General features: G+C 39.9%; 2 protein-coding genes across 6 annotated transcripts; both read left to right on the top strand.

Moving 5' to 3' along the window:
* Positions 1-9,555: 9,555 nt before the first annotated feature.
* Positions 9,556-13,005, top strand: LOC121787442 (dehydrogenase/reductase SDR family member on chromosome X-like). 4 transcript variants are annotated; one of them, XM_042186161.1, is made up of 10 exons: positions 9,558-10,388; positions 10,478-10,728; positions 10,807-10,873; positions 11,368-11,396; positions 11,487-11,695; positions 11,790-11,908; positions 11,985-12,080; positions 12,152-12,227; positions 12,304-12,457; positions 12,736-13,005. In XM_042186161.1, the coding sequence occupies exons 2-10, from the start codon at positions 10,507-10,509 to the stop codon at positions 12,919-12,921; spliced, it is 1,158 nt and encodes a 385-aa protein (XP_042042095.1). In that variant the 5' UTR covers positions 9,558-10,388; positions 10,478-10,506; the 3' UTR covers positions 12,922-13,005. The 4 variants fall into 4 exon arrangements, with proteins under 4 accessions (XP_042042093.1, XP_042042095.1, XP_042042098.1 ...); XM_042186160.1 differs by having other exon boundaries at positions 9,568-9,653; positions 10,336-10,728; XM_042186159.1 differs by having other exon boundaries at positions 9,556-10,728.
* Positions 13,006-13,249: 244 nt separating this feature from the next.
* On the top strand, positions 13,250-21,824 carry LOC121787440. 2 transcript variants are annotated; one of them, XM_042186158.1, is made up of 10 exons: positions 13,250-13,823; positions 14,775-14,818; positions 15,060-15,183; positions 15,264-15,375; positions 18,121-18,740; positions 19,064-19,352; positions 19,432-19,708; positions 20,127-20,291; positions 20,598-21,068; positions 21,173-21,824. In XM_042186158.1, the coding sequence occupies exons 1-10, from the start codon at positions 13,640-13,642 to the stop codon at positions 21,449-21,451; spliced, it is 2,565 nt and encodes an 854-aa protein (XP_042042092.1). In that variant the 5' UTR covers positions 13,250-13,639; the 3' UTR covers positions 21,452-21,824. The 2 variants fall into 2 exon arrangements, with proteins under 2 accessions (XP_042042092.1, XP_042042091.1); XM_042186157.1 differs by having other exon boundaries at positions 13,252-13,823; positions 20,124-20,291.
* The last annotated feature ends 1,581 nt before the right edge of the window (positions 21,825-23,405 follow it).

The following is a 23,405-nucleotide window of genomic DNA, read 5'->3' as shown; positions in this document are numbered from 1 at the left end:
GAAAAATTTAAATACAAGTTACAACAATTACAAATCGAAAAATTTAAATACAACTATACAAGTTACAACAATTACAAGTTACAACAATTACAAATCGAAAAATTTAAATACAAGTTACAACAATTACAAGTTATAACAATTACAAATTTACAACTTACAAGTGTTGACAAAAAAGACTTAGAAGATCATTAAAAGATATTCCTCATTTGATAAGTATCTTATTGGTGAAAAAGTGGGTATCTTTGGGGCAGATGGTACTGGAACACAAATTTATATATGAAATCTAGATGAATGAGGATCAGATTATAGTTTAAAATGGGAAGCTGGGTTCACTGGCGGGAGTTCGTTTCATCGTCGGACTCAGATGAATATACCACCCTGATGGCCTGATGAAACGAACTCCCGCCAGTGAACCCAGCTTCCCATTTTAAACTATAATCTGATCCCCATTCATTCAGATTCCATATATAAATTTGTGTTCCAGTACCATCTGCCCCAAAGATACCCACTTTTTCACCAATAAGATACTTATCAAATGAGGAATAGAGAAATTGAGATTGAGAGAGAAATTCTTATTAACACAGTTACACAAGAATGGGGTGAGTAGAAATGAAGAGGATGGGGGATATTTATAGGGGAAAATTGTGATTAAAAAAATCAAAATTTGAAAATTCACGGCGAAACCGCCGGTTTGCCGCCGGAACCGCCGGTTTTCGGTGGAACCGGCGGTTTTGAGGACCGTTTGAAATTTCAAATTTTGAAAAATGCGGCCGGAACCGCCGGTTTTGCCGCCGGAACCGCCGGTTTTCGCCGGAACCGGCGGTTTTTCAGCCGAAACCGGCGGTTTCCGTCAACGGTTTCTGACCAAACCGGCGGCCGGGGGAGCGGTTTCTGAAAAGGCTAAGAAGTAGGCCTGAAAAGGTGTCGGAAACCGCCGAACCGGCGGTTCCGGCGAAACCGGCCGTTCGGAACCGCCGGGTACGGTTCACGAAATATGGGAATCGGAACCGGCCCGGCGGAACCGGCGGTTCCGGTGCCGGTTCGAACCGCCGCCGACGGTTCCGGTTCCGGTTCGGAACCGCCGGTGACGGTTCCGGGCCGGTTCGTCCGGTTCGGTTCGGATTGGTGACCTCTACTTGCCACCATTGTAGAAGAGAGAGTCGGAGGCTCGAGCTGCGCTTGAGGCTCAAAGCCTGCTGACGTTGTATTTATATAAATTGTTGGCTTTCATTACTACTATACTACTATGTAGTAAAGATTTTGATCTATATCTACTGATAAAAGATTATATATATTTTTACTTTGTCAATACATAAAATAGATTTTATTCTAGTAAACAGGAAACTTACTGATTTCAATTTTTTTATTTTTTTATTTTTTTTATTTGACATACTTTTCTCTTTTAAAGATATTTATTTATCAATTTAAATAAAATATATAAACAATTTGGGATGTATGTTTTTAGTGATTGAAGTAGAAATATCTTATCAAATGTGCTTTGTAATTTGGGACAATAATCCCTAATATCACCAACGAAGGATGTTCTATTATTTGAGGCAATAACTATTTAATATCACCAACTTAGTTGAAATTGAAGCCTATTACAAGCTTTTGTGTAATTTTTCCAACCCGGCCCGACCCTGAGGTTTTGGTGGCCGTCTGCATCCCTCGGCAGCCTCAATCGGCTAACCTTATACTTCGGGTTCCAGGCCTCCAACGTGAAGAAAGAAAGAGAGCACCTCGTGCTCCACTTCTTCAATGCTTATATGCATGTGCCTCTTGCCACCGCCTGGCAACATTGACACACTAGACATGACCATTCTTCCGCCCTAGCTCGGTGCTAAGGAATTATGCCATTTGTATCTCGATAGCATGCTTATGCGATGGAGAGAACGAAGAAAATACATAAGTAACTTGGATTTTTGCTACGTCACATGCCACCTAAGATCAACTTAGCTCTACATTGATTTAGAAAGACACGTAAAATTTATCATGATCGGAAAATCCACCATGGAAAAATTATACTAGTGCTCTAAAAAGACTGATCTTTCACTTTTGCACAAAAAATGGTACATGAAAATATTACGTTTCTTTACGTCCCATGAATCTGGTCGGTGATATTAGCGGCCTATTATTTACAGTTTGACATTTCGAATTCTTATACTCTATCCATCCAATAAAATAGTATGAAATAGTATTTGCTTTTCGGCACGAAAATTTATGTAGCATTGTGGTGTGAGCTCATAAAGATTGAAAAAAGTATAAGAGACCTGAAAAAGTAAAAATAATATTGTTTATAATTTAAGAAGCATTTTATTTTTAATTGAACAATTCAATAAATAAAATGTTTCATCCAAAATGGAATAGCCTTTGTAATAAAGTTTGTACTACTTACTAGTACTAGAGATAATTTGTAACAGTGACTCTTCCTTAGAGCATCCACAATGGCTCCCGTCCCCGCGGGAAGTCCGACCGGCGTGCCGGACGTCGGCGTGGGAAGTCCGCCATTGTGCAAAGGTGACGCGGATACGGACGTTCGCTGCGGACACCGGAGTTCCGCGGCGTTCCCGGGATGTCCGTGGCGACGTCTCGATTATTTTATTATTATTATTTTTAAAAATTCTATAAATACGGCTCGTTGAATTTCGTTTCATTCGCCCCACTTGTATTAACGAGTATCTCTCTCTCTCTAAATACTTTTCTTTTGAAGATAAATGGAGCACCACGATAGTGATTCCCCTGCCACGAGCGAGTCACAAGGACTGATCTTTCCCGTTGGCGGAAGTACCCCAATGTCCACCACGATGTCCGGAATGGCGGGGATGATGCCCCAACCCCAAATGACGGCGGGGATGATGCCCGAGTACTACAACATGTACCCGCCTTGGTATGAGATGATGCCCCAAATGCTCCAAATGCCCGGGGTGAGTGCCGGAATGACCCCAATGCCGGGGATGATGCCCAGAATGTCGGGATGATGCCCGTAATGCCGGGGATGATGCCGCCCTAGATGCCAGGGATGATGCAGGGCTCGCTTGTCGCTGCGGGGGGGAGTATGCATGGGGTCCCCCAATCACCGGTGAACAATGTCTATCACCCCTATATGGATTTACTGTCGACGGAAAACCCCCCGAGTACTCCTCTCGAGACTCAGTTCACTGGCATCGAGACGTTCTCGATGGAGGAGTTGGGGCTATCTCCGATCCGGGATTCTCCCACAGACGAACCAACGGCGACAAGGAGGAGGGGGAGGACAGGGAGAGGGAGGGGCAGGGGACGGGGCACTACCTCGCCTGCGGCGGGGAACGATGGTGAGGCGGTGGCCGCTGAGGTGGGGGAGGAATCTAGCGGGAAAAAGAGGACCGTCTGGAGCACAGAGGAGTGCATCGCGCTTGCGAAGGCGTGGATCAGTATAGTGGAGGATCCATATATCGGGGCTAACCAGCATATCGACAGGATGTGGTGGCGCATTAGCCAAAGCTACCTCCAATTCAAACCGCCAGGGGGAATCCTCACAACGGAGAGCAATGCCGGAAACAATGGGAGCGGCTGAAGAGGCAGCTCAGTCGATTCCCCGGCATTTACACAAACAACCTCCGCTTGGCAACCAGCGACATGTCTGCCTAGGATGTGAAGCTTCTGTCTCACCATCAGTTCATAGACGTTGCGGCAGCCTTCGGGGAATTCAAATATTGTGAGGTGTATCTTGTGGTGCAGTCTTCGACCAAGTTTACTGTGGGTATTGAATCTGGCTGGCCGAAGCGGACGAAGATCAGCGCCTCCGGGGAGTATAGTAGCAGTGATGGTTCCCACGAACTCTCCCTTCCCCCCGCCGAGGTAGAGTTCCCGACAGCTTCATCGTCGGCCCGCCGCCGTCGCCTAGTGGGGCAAAAGTCCGCGGCGCGGATGGCGAGTGGAAGCGCCAGCGGGTCAGCTGAGGCCCAATCGGCAGCTCCTACCCAAAATGATCCCGAGCTCCCCTCACTCGCCCGCGTCGCGCAACATGAAACCCTGTTACGTGCAATGGTTGAATGGCAGACATCGACCGATCGCCATTACATGTCGTCGCTGAAGGATATCATCAACAGTATGCGGCGCGATTTGGGGTTGGGAGACATGGCGGAGAGTGGCGACGAGGGGACTACCGGCGGGGACGACGAGGGTACTGGCGGCGGGGAATCCGAGGAGTGAGACGGCGGTTTTCTTTGAACTATGTAATTTTTTTTAATAATTATGTATTTTTTTTGTACTATGTATGTTTTTTTTTAAATAAAGTGGTTGCAATTTCTCCGTATTTGTGTCGAAATTTTAATTCCGTAAATTGTTTAATTTGGTGAATTTGTGAATTTTTATTATTGTGGGAAGTCTGTCGGGATGTCCTTGGGGATGTCCGCCACTGTGCAGTGGGAAGTCCTTATGACGTGGCAGGAGGTGTTTTTGTGATGTCCGCCGGGACATCCGCACCACTGAGGATGCTCTTAGAGCATCCGCAATGGGGTGGATGTCCCGGCGGACATCCCGGCGAGCATCGGCAATGGCGGACCGGCGTGCCGGATGTCCGTGCGGGACATCCGCCATTAGGCGAGAAGAGACGGATGTCCCGATTTTTGTTTTTTATTGCTTTTTCATTTTGATTGCTTTTTCATCTTATATGCTGCTCTAATTTGATTTATCTACTTGTGTTTTGAGGGGAAATTGTTTGATTTGCTAATGCTATTGCTTCTATCTGCCCTTCAAATGAGAGGTAGTTAGGACTTCAAAGGATTGCATCATATAAAATCGTTGCATTTTCTCCGTATTCGTGTTGAAATTTTAATTTCGTAAATTGCATATTTGTGAATTTGTGAATTTTTATTATTGTCGATGTCTGCCGGGATGTTTGTCATTGTGCAATGGGATGTTCTTAAGGCGTGGCATGAGGTGTTTTTGGGATGTCCGCCGGGACATCCGACCCATGCCCCATAGCGGATGCTCTTATGCAAAAGACAACTTTCATTATCACTTTTGTTGTTTTCCTTAAAATCCAATTACGATGTTAACCTTTTTTGGATAGCCCGCCATTGATTCTTGAATTTTGAATAACGGCAGATTTTGAATTGAAGGAATAATGTAGTCGACTTCATTTTAATCATTACAAATAGGAGTGCTCTATGCTTCATTAGTATGATTTTTTATAAGAAAATCAGGCATAGGAGTATTTAATTGCATTTACATTTTGCATATCTAATAATTTCGTCTTTCATTACATCAATTTTAAATCACAATAGAGACATGATGTACACAACCAAAAACCGTCATGATCACCCCAATGGGATATCATTAAATAATTAGGTCATTCACAATATAGCGCACTATGACGCGTCATATCATCAGTTTTATCCTCCTACCCCTCACCTGCAGTGGGGCGCCTCAAGGCGCGCCCTATACATTTTTTTAATTGAATATTTAAATAACTACAAAAATTGGGAAAAAACTTCATTTCATTTATAAAAATTAATACATTACAATACGAATTAAAAAAATACGCAAACTCAGAGATGGCGGTTACGGGCCCACACTTCTTCAATCATGTCGTTCATGAGCTGAGCATGGTCTTGTTGGTTGCGCATTGAGGCATGTCTAGATAGAACCTCATTGAAGCCCGACGGTAATCCTCTAGCGGGGGCTCGGTCGCCGTGCTGGACGAGCTAGATGCACCGTCATCATCTGCCGTCGCCGCCTCCTCCTCGCGCTGCATTTCGACTAAGCATTCCGCCATGGCCTCTTCAACGGCTGCATCTAAGGCTTCCGAGGTCGAACTACCTGACTCCGAGGAACTAGAACTAGTGGTGTCGTCGTCGTGGTTCATTTAGGTATGCGAGAGACGTAGAAATGTGAGAGATGAGCGAAATGAGAGGGGCGAGATGTTCGTATGAACAAGTGAATGAGAAACGAGGTTTAAATAGACAAAATTCGGAAGAAAAAAAAACGCGTGCCATCATCCGCCTAGCCTACAATGGAGGGCACGGTGGTGCGGACGATAGGCCATCGTCCGCCTAGTCCACAATGGGGCGCCCGATGGCGCGGACGATGCATCGGACATGGGTATAGGGCGCGGACGATGGCGGGCACCCACAACGAAGGCATCGTCCGCTCCCGAGGACGATGGCCCCATCGGACGCCCCATTGTGGGTGCCCTTACGATCCGATCCCAAAACATGTATGGTTAGGAGATAGTACATTTGTGCCTGTCCCTATTTGAATTAGAAAATGATAAATGTCATGTTTGAGAATTCTTTATTTTGATTAATTTATACTCCGTATTTGTGGTCGCTGCAAATTCTACAGATGTTAGATTAGGATACACTCTATTGGTCCCACAACGCACTTTTTTTCACAGTTATTTTAGAAAAATGATACTCCCTCCGTCCGCGAATAGGAGTCCCATTTTTTCATTTTAGTCCGTCCACGAATAGGAATCCCGTTTCATTATTACTATAAATGGTAAAAAGACATCACATTCCACCTACTCATTTCACTCACATATCATTTAAAACTAATATATACAAATGAGTCTCATATCTCACCAACTTTCTTCCACCCACTTTTCTTAATATTTTTTAAAACTCGTGCCGGAATGAAATGAGACTCCTATTCGCGGACGGAGGGAGTACTTCCTTCATCCCTCCCCTATTAGATCACGTACTCCCTCCGTCCCATGTTACTTGAACTATTGCTTTTCGGTTCGTCACAAACTCCTTATGCTATTTATAGTTTAAGTTAGAATTAATGCATTTAATTAATATGTTCGATTAAGTTAAGAGCCCCTTTATTAAGTGATGTCTCATTACACTTAAAATTATAATTCAATTACACTAAAAAATTAATCTCAAATTTACGGCCTAAAATGAAAAGTGCGAGTAACATGGGACGGAGGGAGTATTTTAGTTTTTTTTTTATTATGAATTCGTTTCATATTAATTGTTACTTTATTTTTATCATTTTTAATAGTATACTACATATTCTACTAACTCATTCTCACCCACGTTTTAAAAAACTAATACTACTCCATATTAAAGTAGGGTCCACATTATGCTAACTTTTTCAACCCATTTTTTTACATTTCTTAAAACTTGTATCAGGTTAAAATGGGACACATATTGAGATACAAATGGAGTAATAAATATTTAAAGTGGAGAAAAAATATACTCTCTCTGTCCCGGCTAAGATGACACATTCTTTGACCGACATGAGTTTTTAAGAGTTATTGGTTAATGTGTTTAATTGGAGAGAGAAAAAAGGTGAGTATAAGTATTAAAATAGAGAGAGAAAGAAAGATGAATATTTTAATAGGAGTGGGAAAAAGTGGTCGGGTGTATTAATTGGAGAGAGAAAGTTTCTAAAATAGTAAATGTGTCATCTTAGTTGAGACAAATTAAAAAGGAAAACATGTCATTTTAAGTGGGACGGAGGGAGTAGTAAAAGAGAATAATGTAGAGAAAACTCTTCTTTACATTATTCTCTCATTTATTTTACGTTTTCTCCACTTAAACTACTCCCTCTGTCCCATGTTACTTGCACTATACTATTTTGGCTCGTCTCAAACCACTTACATTATTCCTAGTTTAAGTTAGAATTAATGTATTTAATTAATATGTTAGATTAAGTTAAGAGCCCCTTTATTAAGTTACGTCTCATTACACTTATAATTCTAATTTAATTATGCTAAAAATCAATCCCAAATGTACGGCCTAAAATGAAAAGTGCGAGTAGCATGAAGAGTATTTATTAGTATCATTTTTTCATAATGACTGCATAAAAAAAGTGTGTCAAGTAGCATGAGATGGGGGAAGTACTCAGAAATAAAATAGAGTGAATTATATAAATAATCCTTGATGTTTTAATCATGAACATCGATAGTTCTTGAAAATATTTTATACTCCATTCATTTTCTAAAAATAGAAACTTTTTCATTTTTGGGTCATTTTCTAGAAATAGAAACACTCCATTTTAAGAAAGTTGAGGTGGATCTATATTTCACTAACACACTTTTTCTTTTTATCTCTCTTACTTTATCAATTTTGCATTAAATTCTCGTCGTTCCAAAACGTCCTATTTTTAGGAAACGAAGGAAGTAGTTTTTTTTGTACCTGATAATCATATTTTGTGGTACCTATCTACCTGAGTCAATTTTTCGGCCTAAAATGGCCACAAGGCATGGTCGGCAATTTTAAACTTTCCATCCAAGAATCAAATACTTCTTCCATCCCACAAGAATATGCACTTTTCATTTTTAGTCTGTCTCATAAGAATATGCACTTTCCAATTTTGGAAACTCCTTTCACTCTAATGAGATGGAACTCATTCTCCACTAACAATACTTTAACTACTTTTTCTCTCTACCTCTTTCTTACTTTCTCAATTTGCATTAAAACTCATGTCGAACCCAAAGTATTATATGAGGCCATCCACATATCTGTCTCAATACCGTCTCATCCCTTAACTATTCATGGGACTCACTGCACTTTTTACCCCATCTCTTAACTAAAAAACAACATATGCAACCATCCATCTCTTAATCATCTCATCCTTTAACTATTCATTCAATTTCATTTTTATTATTATTTCCAAAAAATTCAATTAATATTTCATTGAAATATTAAATTAATACTAATAATTCATAAAATCATTAAAAATCACAACAATTACAACATCCGAAAATACGAATTAATGTTTTGAGATGAAGAATGTAGAGTGTTTGAGTGAGAATAAAGAGTTTTTTGATGGTGGATAATTTGTGGGAATGATTTGATATTTATAGAAGTGATTGGGGGCTTAAAAAATAAAAAAAAATTAAAATATTGGAAAAACAGCTATAAATAGTTATAAACGACTAGTTTTTTTGGGGAAAAAAATTTATTATTTTTTGTTATTTTCAATATTTTCGAAATTTTAAAAAAAATATTTTCAACGGATATAAACGACGCTCACTCGCAGGCTGGAGAGTGGGCGTTACGGCCGCACGGGAGCTCGCCAACCCCCTCTTGGCGGAGGGACACAGGATGAGACGAAACACCCGCATCGCCGTCTCGATGCCGTCTTGTCTCGGCGAGACGAGACCGAGCCCGCATCGAGACGGCAATGCGGATGCTCTGATATTTTCATGGACTTTCCATCTTAGTACTAAACACTACAATATGTAAGTATAAAATTTCGTGGCAAATTAGAAAGGCTCTATTCACGTAGGGGCTGAGGGAGTATTTATTGTGCTTTTTATTATTGACTTTTAAAACATTAAATTACTAAAATAAATTGGAGAGCATCACAAAGCACATATTGGGCATTTACTTAGTAATTTGTGAATGGTTAGCACTAGTTGTGCTTTTTATGTTTGACTTTTAAAATATTAATTACTAAAATAAATTGGAGAGCATCACATATTTCAAACAAATTTATTATCTTAGGGCAAAATTGTCAACCCACAGTTTATAACGAAAAAGGAAATAGTAATATGTTTCGATATTTAAAAAAACCAAACCCCAAAATATACATAAAGAAAAGCATGAAAATGTCATTTTCATGATAATCATGTTTTACACTTGCCACAAAATCAAAATACTCACCTCTCTCCACGTCTCTATTCCCTCTCTCATTGCTGAAGGAACAAATTTAAGGTTAGAAAAGTTTTTTGTTCTGCTGTTAATTTTGATGACTTCAAATTTTATATGTGGAAGTATGCTTATTTGTGCTGAAATTTTAGGAAGAGTATAGCTTGGTCGTGAAGATTCATAGTACATTTTTAGGAGAAAATGATTGTGCTTTACAACATCAAACAATGCCAATACCTTGCCGCCCTCCACTTGTTCGATAAAATGAGTAATTGATGACCCTCTCTTGTTTTTAATTAAAAACGGTTGGGTTAAACCGATTACTTAAAAGCCTGAATTTGAATCTCTAGGCGATTTTTGTTTCAAACAGGTTTTGTGCCTTAAAATATTCTCTCACACACTCTTTAGATGAATCTTTCAATCTTTACAGCATATATATACTGAAGAAACCACCTCTCGAATCGAAGATTGTGCATCTTTTCATCATATAGGCTCTTGTTAGAGGGATGAATTATGCTAAAGATTGATATCTAAGAGACTTTTACATGTAGCAATTTTCCTCTTTTGGAATGCTTTTTCATTCTTTATTTTTTAAATGTGAATCCATATAGAAGCTGAATAATTTGGTAATTGCACCCAACTGATAGCACCTTAAATATTTTCAGTAAATTTAATTTCTTTGTTTATGATATCATTTTTATTTATCAATGGCTAACTCCAATCTCAACTCTTTTCCTCGTGATGTAAGTTTTGAGGTGCGAGAGCCTTTTAGCTCACAGCTGCTTGTTCTGTGCCGAAAAGGTTCAATTTTGAGCCACTCTTGATCAAACATTTTCTGTTGGGAAATTCCTTTTTGCAAATTTTATCGACTATTCACCTTTTATGTGTAGTATAGAAGTATATTGAAAGGAAAAGAAAAATGGAAGTAGTGAAAAATTTGGTTGAGATTATTAGTTTTATGTGCAACTCCGAGTTCTGGAGAATGGCAATGCTTTGGACGCTTTCTCTCATCTCTTCCTATATGAGCCTGTTCTATCAAACCTTATTCCCGCAAGAGTCGAGATGCTACCCTCGTTGTTCACTGAAAGACTCGACTTTTGCGTCTCCATTCGTGGATAGGCCAATCTGCATAATAACCGGGGTAAGTCTTGGTGAATTTGAGTGTATCTTGGTTTAAAGTCGTTTTTTGTTGAGCATTGTCGGGTTGTGTTCTTTGCAGGCCACGTCGGGTTTGGGTGCTGCCGCTGCACACGCTCTAGCGAAGGAGGGATTTTATGTCGTTCTTGGTAAATTTTCTATAAGTTTTCAACAAAGTCTACTTTGATGGATATCAATAGGGATAACAGCCTGTAATTTATGAAACTTGGACCAAATTTTTGTTTCACACCAACTTAAGTTCAAATACGGAACTTCCAATTCCATTTTATTTTGTTAACAAGACTGTATTTCGCTCAAATTTTGTCCTCATCACATATTCAAATCAATTTCAGCAAGTAAATCAGGTTGATTTTGCCACATCAGATTTCAGGTGGCCATGTCGACATTAAGACAAATTTTTAAGCTTTTGAGCTGGTTTTAAATCACAATTTCTTCGAAGTTAAGTAATTTCCATACTATTATTCATAATATTTATAATTGCAAATTTTGTGTAGTCTGGATTTATTTTGTGAGATTTGCAAAAAGATTTTTTTTTAGTTTTTAGCTCGAGAAATATTTGAACTTATAGATCCTTTTTGTGGTTTGTTGTGAGTTGATTTCATGTTTATTCTCATACTTGCAGTTGGAAGATCATCCGAGTTCTTATCGCAGGTGTAGAAAAATTCAAGCCACCCTTTTCTAAAATATCATACTCGGGCTTCTTTTATGATGCTTATTTGTCGAACCAATATGTTCTTTCAGGCCGTATCCGAGATCAAGAGTCGAAACCCTGATGCTTACCTAAAAGCTTTTAAGGTCGATTTGTCTTCCTTTGAGTCGATCCTCGAGTTCAAACACTCGCTCGAGCAATGGCTACATGACTCAAACATGCATCCGTCTGTTCAGCTCCTGCTAAACAATGCCGGGATCTTAGCAACTTCGCGTAGAGTTACTTCTGAAGGATATGATCAGTTATTATTTACAGATGTAGAATTGGGTCCAAATCCGTGTATTTAGGTGCAATGATCTCATTCATGATTAACTAGTTTTTTCTTCGATTTATAGGATGCTCGCCACGAATTACATTGGGGCATTTTGTCTCACCAAAGTTTTGCGTCCCCTTCTTGAAAACAGCGTGGTTCCTTCCCGTGTGGTGAACGTCTCATCATTTACTCATCGAAATGGTAAGATCTTGGCAGCGCTGATCACCTACTCTTTCAAATACTCAATCATATGTTTTCTCAGTCTCTCCTATTCCAGTTTGCTGCAGGCACGCGGACACAGAAACCATATCCGGGAAATTCTTTATGAAATCAAAGTATTACCCGTATGCATCTATTTACGAGTATTCTAAATGTAAGCATGCTACCTCATAGTAAATCCAAAGTGTGCTGCAGCTGCTAATTTCTCTTGTCATCCATTAACAGTATGCATATTACTCTTCTCGTATGAGCTTCACCGGAAAGTTGGTCTAACGAAGAAATCTCAACATCTATCCATTGTGTAGGTATTTGGTTTCGCTTTGCTTGCTTTTAGTATTGTTCCTATGATTTTTCCGATTTGTCTCCGTTTGTGGCAGTGCTGCGGATCCTGGTGCCGTGAAAACAAACATCATGCGAGAAATCCCTTCATTCGTGTCGACAATGGCTTACACAGCACTGAAACTCTTAGGTGCTCTTCAGTCCTCAGAAACCGGCGTGAACGCTATTGTTGACGCGGCACTGGCCCCTCCGGTAAGTACTCAAGGTCATTTCGGACTTCTCGTTGACTATAAACCGAGCAACGCAGTTCCTATCTCTAGTGTCTTGCCACATCTCTAACCATAGACTACATAGTTATTTTCAATTCATGACCTTTAGGATAATAGGATAAGCCAAAAAATGGTGATATTTTGGAAAATATGTTGAAAGGTCCCAACATTTTTACCTAAAAATGCTAAATTTCAAGAATAAGTTGATAATAAGTAGTAATAACCTATAGCTTGATTATTTGGAATAAATTTTACCTATAGGAAGTATCAGGGGTCTATTTTTTCGGAGGGAAAGGTCGGAGTTTGAACTCTTCTGCTCTTTCATATGATGTCGGGCTTGCGAAGGATCTCTGGGATGCTTCGTGCGGCCTGTTCGAAGAGCTGCAAGAGGCTGCCCGACGAGATGGGAACCGTGCAGCTCGTACCGATGAAATCCGAGATAAATAGATTCATACTCTTTAGATGTTCAAGAGAAAACTTCTGTATGTTACTTTTTCCAATTTTATGTGGAGTAATTATTGTTTTAATATACTCCTAAAGAGCGCATTTTATTGGTGAATAAATGAAATTAATCCCCCCTACGCTCCAAAAAAAATTTAATCGTCAAGCGTCACACACAAAACTTTGAAATCATAAAAGTATAGCCCAAAATATTTTATTAATATCATAATCTATTCTTGGTTTTATTTAATGCCATGATCAAATCCAAAATTGACCTAATAAATGCTACTCCCAAAATTTCACCTAATAAAAATGTAAAGTTATGGCATAACAAACTGGAGTAAAAAATAAAAAAATTGAAATTTTAAATAAAAAAGGCTTTTCCCGGTGTTTATATATACAAACCCATAAACGGAAAAATAAAGAAAAGAAAAGAAAAAAAAGTAGAGAGGGAGAGAAAGAGAGAAGAGGGTTTCCGAAACTACTGATAAATCTCCAAACAAGCTGCGGATGATTGATTGATGATCGATCGATCACACAACTACAATTTAATTCGAATAACTGCACACTCACACTAATTCGTGCGTGCGTGCGTGTGGGGGAGAGAGAGGGAGAGGGATTGGGATTGTGTTTCTGTATTGAATAAATTGGAGCGGGAAAAGGGGGGAAAAGTGATTGAACTAGGATATAGGGCAGGAGTAGCACTAGATCTGTGGCTGGGAGGATGAGTACGAGCAGGGGGAGCGCTGCGGGGAATGGGGGCGGGTCGCAACTCATTCCCGCCGTGGCGAGGAAGGTGGTGCTGAGCTTGAAGGAGGTAGTTAACTTCTCCGACGCGGAGATCTACGCTGTTCTCAAGGACTGTGATATGGACCCTAACGAGGCCGTCAATCGTCTCGTATTGCAGGGTATTTTTACTCAACCACACAAATATGGAGTATGTTTATATTTATCTCTGTATTTTTGTTTCTGCGAGTTATCAAAGGAGATGCTTTGGTGACGATTCGCGCTCTTATGATTTGGTCGAGCAAAAATCAGAAATCTTAATTTTGTTTTATGTCTAATAGTTTTTTTTGAATAAAGAGAAAAAAGAGGGAACTGGAGAATAGAGAAGAAAGAGTTTCAAATAAAGGTTTTTTTTACCTTTTATTGGAGTTTTTGAGAAAAAGTTTTGAGCTATTTCAGAAGAGTAGTTTAAACACGGTAGCTTTCTCACTTCTTGGTTAGCTGATAATTTCTGGAAATTGGAGTTTTGGTTTATTATTGTCCATCAATATGGGTTTAGCTGGTGTTTTTACTAACTGGAGGTGGTGTATGAAAGGCAATTTATGATTTGGTGGAGCAAATTTTTTGAAACCTTGGGAATTGTTTATTCACTTTTGGCCATGTTGTGCACAGATCTTTTTGGAAGTTCTATTGCTGGCTCGTTCTGGTTCAGTATTATGTATTTGCAGATTTGTGGTTCCGTAATACTTCTAGTTCTATGCATTCCGCCATTCTTTCTTGCTTGTCCTGGCATGCATACCATTCTGGTTAAGTGGAGTTATTTGTCTTGGGAATACAGACATTGTGAATCACTTAATTGTAGCTTTATTGTGTACCCTGTTGTCTTTCATGACTTAATTGCTTTCAACTGAGAATTAACTTTAGTAAACCCTTTTGGCTATTTTCCATAAGATGATGGCACTTGTTGCTGTTTGTAATGCTTTGATTGTTTAAGTGTGTATACTTGTTTGCTAGCTCATTGGCTAAATGCATCATTAAACTAACAATCTGCGCATACTAATATAACAGTTAAAGCTGAAATCATTGTAATTATTTCTTAAATTTTCTCTGACATGTCTTTTACAAGTGTATAGATCCTTTCCTTGAGGTGAAGAGCAAACGAGAAAAGAAAAAAGAGGTTCGTTATTTATAATATAGGTTCTGTTTGATAGCAGACTCATTCTTACCTAATAAATATACTTTTACCGCTGAAATAAGAATTCATAAGCTCATGTATCAGTTGGAACAATTTCTATAACAAGTTTATTGTCTTGGGGACTACTACCTGGATGTGTTAAAGCTTTCATAATGCTGTTGTTTATTTTGATGAAACTAGTTAGTAACATATTTGTTTGTTTCTTTCAACTATTATGTTTCAGGGTAAAGATAACCATGACTCTAGGCCCCATGGTGCTAATAATTCAGCTCGACGCAGCAGGAATAGTGCAGATCGCCGTGGTGCTTCTTCTGCATACAGTGCATCCGCAACATACAATGCTTCAGGTATGGAAGCTTCAATTTGTTGGGTTTAGTCAATTAGGAAGATCATTGCAGATGTCTTTAAACAAGTTTTTTCTTATCAGAGTCAAAGCCAACATATAAGAAAGAAAATGGGTCGGCTTCGTATAAAAGTAACATTTCTTCAGCAGCTGGTGTGTTAGTAAACAATAGAAGCCAATTACCTTCAGGCCTCAGGTTTGTCCCTGCTGGACTCATTACAGTTTGTAAAAAAAAAGTCGGCTGTTTGTTTGTGTTATCCTTGGTTTTCGTTACCTTTGTAAAGCCATATAAAGGCTTGTGGTTCTTACAATATATATTAGTTTTCTCCTGAGCTTCAAAGAAAAATGTACTCTATGCCACATTTTACATAAAAACTCCCTGTTAATTTGTTACATATTCCTGAGTTCTATACATTCTCTGTGTTTCATGATAAATGTTTCTGATGGGATCTGATACGACATGGAAGGTCTACAAGCGAGGAAAGAGGGAGGTTGTTCTGGCCAACAAACCGGCAGAATAGCAGCTGAAAGATAGGGCACATGCTCAACAGACTCGGCATTTGTTATTATTATTTAAGATTGTTTGTTGCTGATATTTCTCAGTGTTAGTTATTTGTGAGTCTATTTATTTGGATCTATCCCAGACGATGAAAATCATCTTGGAAGTAAGATCGGATTAGGACGGCAGTAGCCGTAGGCCTCTGCGGAGGATTTCTCTTCATTGTTCTTTCATATTCAGTTATTCAATAAAGCCGAGTATTTCTTTTCCCAGAATTCTATCCTCTCTTCGTGGCATTTCATTGAGCACCGTTTGTGCTCTTCCAACTCGACGGCCTTTACTCTATCAATTGATGCGGTGAACGATGGTGAATTCTCGTGTGGACGCGCGTTTGGACAGATTAGAGAAGGCTGTCGGGAATCTGGAGAAAAGTACGGTCTCGTTGAACGCTGCGGTCGACGAACTGAATGCCCAGTTTCTCAAAACTGATGAACGAGTGACGGCGATTGGGTCTCAGCTCGAGACGTTCATCGCGGAAGTACGGGCGGCTCTTTCGTTCGAAAAATCAACCACCAAATCTGGATCCAACGACGACGACTCTTCTGACGGCTTGGGGTCACACACGGCGGTTACGGGCATCACCCCGCCGATGACCTTCCCCACGTTTGATGGCACTGATGCAATCGCGTGGCTTGCTAGGGCAGAACAATACTTTATGGTTTCCAATGTACCACCGGAAAATCGCGTGACTGTTGCCATGGTGGCACTGGTGGGTCCGGCCCTGCCATGGATCCAATTATTGAGGAAACGAATTCCGACCCTATCTTGGGATCGGTTTACGCAGGAGATGATGAAACGCTTCGGGGACAACGGGGCTCTCGATGAATCTAAAGCCTTTGCTGCATTTCGACACGACGGCTCCCTAGCTGAATTTGTAGCGAGGAAGGCTGCCAAGATAACCAGTTCCTCGGATGCAGTCAAATTAACCCTCAACATCGACCATCTGTCGGGAACTCAACCTTCGACTCCGGTCTCTGTGCCAGCCGCCACTCCGGTGCCCATGAATCCAGGGGTTCCAGCGTGATCGTTCTCAAAGGGATCCTCTCAATCCCCTTCTTCGTTTTCGACAGCGGGCTCCTCTCGGCCACCCCCGCGTCGTTTTCGGAGTATGTCAACAGAGGACTACAAGAACCATCTCGCAGCAGGCACTTGTTTCAAGTGTGGACGGAAATTCGACCCCACCCATAGATGCCCCCCAAAGACTCTGAATGATTAGTTCGGTGACGACGACGACGAGGCCCCTAACATCGTCTCACCTGACGATAACGAGGAGTTTGATTCCGGAATTGAGCTGCAGCTGTCGGAATTATCCTTCAATGGTAATGATACCTCTCAGACTATGAAACTTTTCGGGGCGATTGGGCAGCACAAGCTGAAGGTGATGATAGATAGTGGCGCCAGCCACTGTTTTATCTCGGACCAGGTCGCCCGCACACTCCAGCTCCTGATCACTCCTACCGTTCAGTATTCGGTGACATTGGGCGACGGGTCTTCGGTCCTGGCCGCGGGTTTTTCAGGTTTTACAGGCCCATTCTCTCGTTGTCAACCCAAAGAAATGCCTATTGGGACGCCAGAGTGTGAAATGTCATATCGTCCCCTTCGAGGGCGTAAGGATGGATCCCTCCAAGGTGTCTGCTGCTTTGCGGTGGCCGACCCCGTCTACTCTGAAGGGAGTCCGTGGGTTAAATTTCCTTACTCCCGCCTTGAGGACAAGGCTGTTTCGGCGGACGGGGCAGTTGATACGACATGGAAGGTCTACAAGCGAGGAACAAGCGAGGAAAGAGGGAGGTTGTTCTGGCCAACAAACCGGCAGAATAGCAGCTGAAAGATAGGGCACATGCTCAACAGACTCGGCATTTGTTATTATTATTTAAGATTGTTTGTTGCTGATATTTCTCAGTGTTAGTTATTTGTGAGTCTATTTATTTGGATCTATCCCAGACGATGAAAATCATCTTGGAAGTAAGATCGGATTAGGACGGCAGTAGCCGTAGGCCTCTGCGGAGGATTTCTCTTCATTGTTCTTTCATATTCAGTTATTCAATAAAGCCGAGTATTTCTTTTCCCAGAATTCTATCCTCTCTTTGTGGCATTTCATTGAGCACCGTTTGTGCTCTTCCAACTCGACGGCCTTTACTCTATCAGGATCCATCTTTCTATGTCGTTGGCATTTGTAAATGCATGTATAATATAATGGGCCCCCTTTTTTTGCCTTATATGACTCTTTTAATCCTTGTACTCTTTAATGTCATAAGTGGTACTGCATGTGTGTGATAGGTTTTCCAATCTATTAGTCAGTCAGTCACAGTCATGTAGTAATGTATTTCTACCATACTACCGTGCTGTTATTGATGCTCTTTTTTCTACATGGACGTGTTGCAGTGATGGCAGCGCCACTGAGACGAAAGGATCCTCGTTGGGAGCAGCTGATGGTAAGCAATCTGTTGCAACGACAGCTTCTGGATACCAATCTGCCTGGGGGGGTGTTCCTGGTCAAGTTTCTATGGCTGATATTGTGAGGATGGGCAAGCCGCATAATAAAGCATCTCATCAACACATTCAAGATGTTCCTGCAACCGAACCATTTCCTCATCTAAGATCTACTTCAGATCATGCTTCTAAAGCTTATTCATCAGAAGTTTCTACAGTTCAGCATGCTCCCAGTGCGGATGAGTGGCCTGTAGAGAAGCCAGAGTGGCCTGTAGAAAAACCAGCTCCTACAAATGTGATTCCTGTCCCAGAACACACAGTTGATGCTGAGCTGTATCCAGAGGCATCTGGTGTATCTGATGGAATCAGTCAGCATTATGAGGAAGAAGAGGTTCAAGAAAGCGAAGATGATGATATTGGAAAAACTGGTGGAAATGATTTGAGTTCTGCTCCTGTACCCCATAGGAAGGCTCCTGAGAATGATTTAAGAGGTTCATCACTATTTGAGAAAGAGTTGTATCAAAATATGGCTTCATACCAGTCCGAAGCTCCTGATTATGAGTGTCATGAAGGTATAATCTCCTTATGATTTCACTTTTACTGAACTTAAGTATAACACCACCCAAAATTTTGCAAATTTTTAGATGCTATTCATCTTGTGAAACTAATTTTTACATGGACCACGGTACTATTATTAGTTATGAACACAAACATATAAAAAGAAAAACTTTAGATCGTCAGTTGGGGTAATTTCTACCTGGTCACTCCAGTCATTTCATATCTGTATGCTCCTGCATGACAGTCACTTGTAATACATGTGTGTGGATTATTAAACAATCTTAGTTTTAGATTCATGCTGGTGGTACCTTAGTTTCAAGTTTCCTGTGGTTTGCAGGTGAAGAAGTTGGTGCTTCAGTGGCATCAGTTACTGAAAATTTCCAAAAGTTAAGTGTAGAGAAGGATGATGCAGGGTTTCCATCTGAAGAAAATGCTCCTTTGGTTGTAATTCCTGATCATTTGCAAGTTGAAGCTGCTGACTGTTCACACTTGAGCTTTGGTAGTTTTGTATCTAAATTGAACGCTTCATATCCTTCTGGAGGTTTGACATCTGTGCCTGTAAAAAGTAATTTGGATGAGGGACATAATGAGGCTGATACTGCATCAGCTGTGCATTCAGATACTAGGTATGGGTATTAGAGATTTCAGATCTTTTATTGCTTATCTCCTTCAAACTTCTGAAGATTTCTTGTTCCTTTGCTGCAGACAGTCTGGATATTATGTTGACAATTCTCTCCGGGATACATCCGATAGGTTCCATGTCAATGGTCAGGATGGTGTCATTGCAGGGACATATGATGAACCTTCTGCTTCACAGCCAGAAGAGTTGAAACCTGAGAGTACTGAAGTGGCTCAAGGAAATCAATATCCTTTCCAGCCTGTTAATCCTGGCTATGCCTTAGATGACACTCGAAGACTAAATGCTGCTTTTAACGAGACAAGTTCCCAGATGCACAATCTTGCTCAGTTTTCTAATGTTATGGTAAGATATTTATCTCCTTGCTTAAGTATTAACTATTAAGGAACTTATTGATTTTGAAGATTATCCTGGAAAAAGCAGTTGAATATATGATCTGTTCTTTCTTGAAATGGATTATTTTAGCAACCATGGAATTAGCTTTTCATCTGTTTTAGTCCAAAAAATTGGTATCAATGTATGTGATTGGAAATGGAAACTACAGAAGATTATTCGTGGGTGGGCATAATCGCTTCCCCTAACGTGCACACATACATGTTGCCATGTTGGGAAGAAGTGGGGAGGGGGGGATTAGGTTCAGTTAATCGATGCTTTACTTCCCACCGGATAGCATTGGCAAGCCTATTTCTTGATGTATTTGGGGATGTCGATTGTTAAGATTTTTGACATTTCCTTATTTCTTGCTTTCTGATTATTATAGCAGCAGTCATACCCAAATTCTCTGCAAAGCTCATTGTTGACTGGAAATGTTCACTCTGCTAGAGAATCTGATCTTCAATACTCACAATTTCCTGTCTCGCATACTATGGCTGCAAAATACGGGAACTCTATTTCTTCTGTAGGTGCTTCAGCAATCTCTATGTCTGAGGTACCCATCTCCACTGATCATTTAACTACAATTACCTGGTTTTGTATAAATTATTTTTTGCTTATATTTTATCTAATGTTCTCATTAGCTTTGGCTAATCATAAATATTTTTTCTACCCACGATATGTAGATGATTTTTCATTTTTATCCATCAATCTTTGAGATATTAATATAGGAATCCTTTCTTATTAAACAATCTCCAATTGAATCAAGTTGTAAAAAATTAGCTCTCGTCATAGAATAATACTACCATATTTCCATATCTTGTGGTCTGATAGCTCTGATTATGCTTATTGGGTGCTTCAGGCTTTGAATACTGCCAATTCATCACCACAGCCTACTGCGCAGTCTCATTCAGGAGCGAATGTAGCCGCCATGGGACCTCCTCTCCCTCAGCAACATGTTGCTGTACATCCATATTCTCAGCCAACACTACCTCTTGGGCCGTTTGCCAACATGATAAGCTACCCCTTCTTACCTCAGAGCTATACATACATGCCTTCTGCGTTTCAGCAGCCATTTGCAGGTAACAGCACGTACCATCAGTCCCTGGCTGCTTTACTCCCTCAATACAAAAGCAGCGTTGCAGTCAGTAGTTTGCCTCAGTCTGCTGCTGTTCCTTCTGGATACTCTGGTCTTGGGAATACCGCAACAGTTCCCGGTAATTATCAGATGAATCCTCCTGCTGCCCCATCTGGTGCAGCTATAAACTACGAGGAAGTATTGGCTCAATACAAGGAAAGTCAGCTGCTCCCGCTTCAGCAGCAACAGCAGCAGGTAACACTTTCTCGTTTGGTTCGTCTCAAATTCATTCCAGCCAATTTCTTTTTCCCCTTGATAGAAAGAAGTCTTGAATAATTTAACATCTGGCATTCTCTCAGAACGAGAACCAAGCGATGTGGCTTCATGGGCAAGGCTCAAGAACGGTGCAAGCTGTTCCAACCAATGCGTATTACAATTACCAGGGACAAAGCCAGCAATCCGGTGTTTTCAGGCAAGCTCAGCAGCAGTCACAGAACTACGGGACCCCTGGGTACCCGAACTTCTACCATTCACAGGCTGGGATCTCGCTCGACCAGCAACAAAACCCGAGAGATGGCGCGCTTGGTGCCCCACAAGGACAGCCAAAGCAGTCCCAAATGTGGCCTAATGGTTATTAATCAGCTCTCGTGCGTCTTCAAGGGGCTTGCGATGAGTGTGGAGCCGACCATCTCAAGATGTTAAGAGGAGTTGCTTCGTCTGTGCACGTGCCTCGAAGGTTGCTTAGCGTGCTCTTCCTCAGTTTATGCAACTTAGAGAGAAGAGAGATTGGCTGCTAACTTTGTGTTGGTGGGGATGTGTTTTTCTCCTCCACTTGCACTTTATAATTTAGATAAACTTTTCTTTAGAGAGATTAACTTAATTTTCGATTTTCTAATCATGCATTTTTTCCTTTTCCTTTTTCATTTGCTGTTTCTGTTTTTTTTTCTTGTCTTGCTGTTCAGCTGAATCACTGTATAATTTTGTGTGCAATAGGAAGTAAGTTTTGGTTTATAGTAGTCATGTTTTTTTTATGTTTGAAAAGTATGACTGTGGTAGGGTAGCTAACTTTACACTCACTACATGGTAATTTTAAGAAAACGTATGATTAATTGGTTAAAACTTGAACACTTTATGCAACTAGTTGGGTGAAATATTACCATTTGTTGACAGAAACGTTATGTTATTTAATTAATTTCGACTTGATGTTGATTTCAGATATACTCCTCGTCAAGAATGATGTACTACGTACCTTATATGAGCTCCTTATATGAGCATCACTCACGTTTGATGCAGGTTTAGAGTTGTTCGTTTCGATTTATATATTTAGTTTGCTTCTAATACATTAAAAAATGTTATTGCAATTTTTAATTTTACAAAATTCATAAAAATCAAAGCTTAATTTGTTATTTTATTAATTTATTTAAAATTATAGAGAAAATGAGCAAATCGAGCTTTGATTTTTATGAATTTTGTGAAATTAAAAATTGCAATAATATTTTTTAATGTATTAGAATCAAACTAAATTTATAAATCGAAACGAACAAAGCTCAACGTGCTTCAAACGAGAGTGATGCTCATATAAGGAGTCCACATAAGGTATGTAGTATATCATTCCTCTACTCCTCATATCTTAAAGTTTAGTGATTTTTTTTTCTCATGAACAAGATTACAAGAATGTGGAGTATAATTTATTGGGATACTGGTGTCTAAAACCATCATATTTGATCAAATTTTGATATTTTTCACTAACACTATAAAATTGGTCTAAAATATCATAAACTTTATGTTTTACTACTTGTTACTTCCCCCGTCCCCAAAGAATATGCACTTTGGGGTCGGCAGGGGTTTTAATGTAAATTGATAAAGTAAGAGAGAGGTAGAGAGAAAAAGTAAATAAAATATTGTTGATGGAGAATGGGTCCCACCTCATTAAAAAGAAAAGATTTTCTAAAATTAGAAAGTGCATATTCAGCGAAAAACTTATTCTATGTGGTAATCGTGAAATGTTTATGACATTTTAGACTACTTTTTAAGTTTGTGACAAGTAGGTAGAAATGCACATAGAAAACCATATTGATTTAGTAGCACCAAGTATGATAAAACAAATGCACGTAAGTTAGTAGGATATGGTGATTGACATGCCGTAGAAAATAACAAACAAATTATAAAGTTTGTGATATTTTAGTTCAATTTTAAAGTTCGTGTGAAATACCAAAATTTGACAAAATTTATGATTTTAGGGTCAAATATCCCCTAATTTTTATAGTAATCTACTGTTAGTAAACGTGTAGCGACTACACGCTTTTAAACAACTATGGATTTTTACGAAAGTAAAAAAAACCATTCTTAAAACCTCCAATGTCGTAAAAATTCTTAATAATCTGAGCACGATTTAATCTAACACCAGTGCCAAACGCACCTAGTTAAAAATTGATTGGACTCTAATTCGAAAATAATCAATTCTAATTACAAATAATTAAAATAAAAGTAGTATAGACCCGCCAGTGAATCGTTTCAAGACCCAACCCGACCCGACCCGACCCGACCCATAATTACTTTTTGTTTTTCATTATTTGAGTTATATTTCCAGCG

Source organism: Salvia splendens, chromosome 22 (assembly GCF_004379255.2).
Source record: "Salvia splendens isolate huo1 chromosome 22, SspV2, whole genome shotgun sequence".
Lineage (NCBI taxonomy): Eukaryota > Viridiplantae > Streptophyta > Magnoliopsida > Lamiales > Lamiaceae > Salvia > Salvia splendens.
The sequence above is the reverse complement of the archived record's forward strand: the minus strand, read 5'-3'. Positions and strand labels throughout refer to the sequence as shown.